Source organism: Dromiciops gliroides, chromosome 2 (genome assembly GCF_019393635.1).
Source record: "Dromiciops gliroides isolate mDroGli1 chromosome 2, mDroGli1.pri, whole genome shotgun sequence".
In the NCBI taxonomy this organism is placed as follows: Eukaryota; Metazoa; Chordata; class Mammalia; order Microbiotheria; family Microbiotheriidae; genus Dromiciops; species Dromiciops gliroides.
Genome location: NC_057862.1, coordinates 264,621,433 through 264,625,634, shown reverse-complemented (window position 1 = coordinate 264,625,634; position 4,202 = coordinate 264,621,433). Strand labels below are relative to the sequence as shown.

At 42.6% G+C, this 4,202-nt stretch overlaps 1 gene segment (V, D, J or C); it reads right to left on the bottom strand.

Moving 5' to 3' along the window:
- Nucleotides 1-1,722: 1,722 nt before the first annotated feature.
- On the bottom strand, nucleotides 1,723-2,305 carry LOC122738695. The segment is given in 2 exon segments: nucleotides 1,723-2,099; nucleotides 2,191-2,305. Coding segments are annotated over 2 exon segments (423 nt in total).
- Between the last annotated feature and the right edge of the window lie 1,897 nt (nucleotides 2,306-4,202).

Sequence of the window (4,202 nt, the reverse complement as noted above, 5' to 3'; positions counted from 1 at the left end):
GGGGCACACCGAGGAATCTTGTCCTTGAGAGGCTAAACCAGAGGACAGATATGCCTAGAGAGATAAGCTGAACCAAATTGGACTGAGCTAGCTTCAGATTCCCACCCTTCATTCTGGTCTCCCTTACCCTGGAGAGATAAATTTGGGTGTGGCTGCAGCCTTTGTGTCCTGAAGAGAGATCCATAGCCACCCCTCACCAATTCCTCTAATCACTACCAGTGGGGGATGGTCCTCCACTCCTCACCCAATTCCCCCAGCTACCACCAGTGGGGGATGGTGCTCCCTCACTAAAGGAACTTTCCACAGGCAGATGGTCCACCCCTCCCCCCATTAGTCCTCTATAAAAGTACCTGCCAGTCTCCTGCTTGAGGAGATTGGTACCTCTGAGCCACATGCTTTGTGCGTATCTCCCCATGAGAAGTCCAAGGATTTCTTTCATGGTTTCCCTCCCCCCACCCTTCCCTTCCCTTGCACCTAAATAAACTACCACCTTATTCTAACTACTTTTGTGTGCAAGAGGGTGTTATTCTTTAAAGAGGAATTCCTAAGAACCCCAATCCCTAACCCAACCCCGTACCCCATTCCCCCCATTACATTATGAAGTTCACACTGATTGAGGTACTTCTTTTACTGGTTCAATTGTCTCCCAGTTGTTAGCTTCCTGACCAGTACTTCAACATTTACACTATGCTTACCACCTGCAATACTCAGGTTTGATAGAACGTTTAATAGGGTCATTAAAGTTCAGCCTGGCAAGTTTATGGATGGTCTGCCATAGCCAAAAGCCTAGTTCTTCTGAACCTTAGGGTACTCTTTTGGTAAACATTCTCTTTCACCTTTTGAAATCATCTCTGGGTGTCCTATGCCTCTTTTATCCCTCAAGTGACTGCCTCTCCATTAAGGCCTCCCTTCTGTCCTATTATAAAGGACTCACCCAAACTCTTCATCACCTTAATTATTTTGACTCTCAGTCATTTTCTAGAGGCTCAACCTCAATTCAGTCTAACCTACAGTGGGAACCTAGAGATTGGGTCTATTGGAAAAGGATTCCCTACCAAGTGCTACTGACCAACATCTTGGCTGAAAGGAATTGACAACTGGATCCACTTATCACATCTGAAGAAGACAGACCCCTGAATGGATGGCCAGACACACTACTGATGACACCAAGCTTCACCTGACCAGGAAAAAGAAGCAGACGACATCTGTGTAGACTACTTAGTCCCAAGATGCCCGGACATGTCCTGAGAATCCTGTTTCGTGCCACTACACTATTTTTGGTCATTGACGAATCCCAGAATTCCTCTTGATCAAGAGGAGGGAATGAGAACTAAAAAATTTACTGAGAACTGATTCCCCACCCAGTCCCCTTCTCCCAGATAAATGAATTGACTGGGGCTGACCAATCTTTGTCATTTCCAGACTCTTGATTGCTTAAGGATCTCCCCCAAACAAACTATCCCCTCCCAAAGATTCCCAAGCTTATTTCCTGGATTTTAGGTCATTATGTAAAAAGATTCATTTACACTAAATAGTTTCTGTCTGTGAGGAATTTACTTTTCCCCAAGGACAGTTTCATATCTCCCTCTGTTCTGTTACCTCATAAAAACCCTGTCCTTGTTTCCCATCTTTGGGTATTCCTAGCTTCCTAACTTTGCAATACCAGGAGCCCTGATTAAAGACCTTATTTCTCCTATATTGATTGTTTCCTTAATTTCCAAGTTAATCCTCCTCATGGCCCGTCTGAATGAGGAGGTTTATGTCTGGTTCCATGCTCCTTTCTCTCACTGTGTCTCTTGCACAGTAATACATGGCTGTGTCCTCAGCTTTAAGGGAATTCATTCGCAGGTGCAGCATGCTGTTGCTGTTGTCCCTGGAGATGGTGAATCGGCCTTTCACAGAGTCTGCATAGCTTGTGCTACCTCCATCACTACTAATGTATGAGAGCCACTCCAGCCCCTTCCCTGGAGCCTGGCGGACCCAGTGCATATAATAGTTGCTAAAGGTAAATCCAGAAGCTTTGCAGGAAAGTTGAAGAGATGCTCCTGGCTGTCTTACATCACCCCCAGACTCTACCAGTTGAACTTCACAATGGACACCTGCAAACAGAGTCATTAAATCACAAATACATCACTTCAAAGAGTGTTTCTTTAGTCAAAAAAACCCCAAACAAACAAAAGACACAACTACCTTGTAAAAGAGTCAGAATGAAAATTCCATTCAATCCAAAACCCATTGTTCAAGCTCCACAGGATCAGTCCTTGGGGGAGAAAGGCCACTCAAAGGAAAAGCTCCTCTCCCAGAGCTGCAGACACAGGTTTTTGCTAGTTTTTATCCCCAGAGGGAGGAGCCCAATTTGCATGTTTTTCTCTGTTTAGTGTGAGAAAGAGCAACTATCTCCCACTGTGATGAGTCCCCTCACTGAGGGAAGTTTCCCCCAGAATTTGTCACAGAATCCAAATATCTTTGATAAAGACTCAGTTTCTATCCTCCATCACTCCAATTCAACTCTCAACATCACAAGAATGCTCATTAGGCTTTTTGCTGTCCCTGATGTTTCCCCAGCTTATCCCAGTGTCATTTCTAGATAGGAAGACACCCCAAATCTTTCTCATTTTTGATCAGCAGTGATTGAATCTACTGTAGGAATTTTGGGGGAGGTAGGCTTTCTTTTAGGGCTATTGTTTGTTCCTTATCTTTGGAACAGGACTTCATGTGGATTATTTACTGCCAATCCTATTCATGGTCCCTTATATTCAGGATATGCTCTTTTGGCATGAGACAGGTGATTGTTAAGTTTAAGTATAAACACTTATACTTCAGAAATCAGCAGAAACTGAAAGTTGGGGTTTGACTTATAGAGGTTTTTAAAAATTATTTAGACTTTAAAAAGGGATTGAGAAAATGTTAAAGAAGGTAGATAAATCTTAAAAGGATATCATGCATACATTTTCTCCCCTAGAGAACTGGTTGTTAAAAACTTACCGGCACATCCAAACTCATATCATTCTTTGAGGTGGAGGAATTGTGGCACAAAATGGACAGGGCATAATAAAACCCACAGAATGTCCTGGATGCTCTAAAAAGCCCCATGTTGTGTTTGTCAGAAAGACTCCTTGTATGTGATTATACAGGGACACAATATCCTCTGGGGAATGTGTATATCTTCTGCAGTATCTGGGGACAGGTATAGACTGAGCCTCAGAATGTTGGGAGCTCCTTCCCAGAGCAACCAAGTCTACTGCCACCTACTGTACACAGTGATGTCAGGAGAGAGAGTTTTTCTGGTTTATGTCCACTCTATATTAATTCTTTGCTCATTAGGAAAAAGTAGTTCCCATCAGGGACCAATAGAATGCTGGCAAAAATACAAATTATTCTCCAGCCAGTCTTTGAGATTGTTGAATTTTGTATATTTACAAAGCCTGAACTGGGTCAGTTTGTCTCTCTGTCTTTTCCTCCCCTGATATTGGCCTTAACCTTTGCATTATCCTGTCATTTCCATGTAACCTACAAGAAAAAGAACAATTCAAAGGAATTTATGGAATACAGTTAAATTTCTGTTCCTACAAAATATATCTTGGGCTCCCAAGCTTCACTGACCCTGTCTTCAAGCTATCTTTCCCTTTCACGGACTCATAGGAAAAGCATGTACTTGATACCTTCCTGAAGGCACTTTTCAATCCTTTGTAATCTGTTTTCTGACACTCGGGTCACCTCAGGTTTCACACTTCCATTCCTCTTTCCATTTGGGTGCCAAACTTTTGTCTGTCCATAGCACTACCATACTTAATGAACCCCAACTTCTCCCTGTTAACTTGAAACCTCTCCCACACAAAAACATAAGCAAAGTGAATCATAGTTATAAAGACAAACACCTATCTGTATTCTTCTCAGCAACTCAGTTACATTCAGTTGCATGGGAATCCTCTCTCAAGATATTCCAATGAGATTTGAAAGAGAAGAGTATTTAAACAGCAGTTGGAAGAGGAGTTTGTGCAGTCCCTGGAATAGCCAGGTCTAGATTAACTCCCTGGCTGCTAGTTTTACAGGATGTGTTTTAGTTCAATTACCACAGTACAAATCAGTTTTATAGTTCAAATTTGAAAGTGTTGTGGGCTCAGAGTACCCCAGAAGTTGTCTGGGGTACATCAAGGAATCTTCCCCTTGAGAAACTAAACCAGAGGACAGATAAGCCTAGA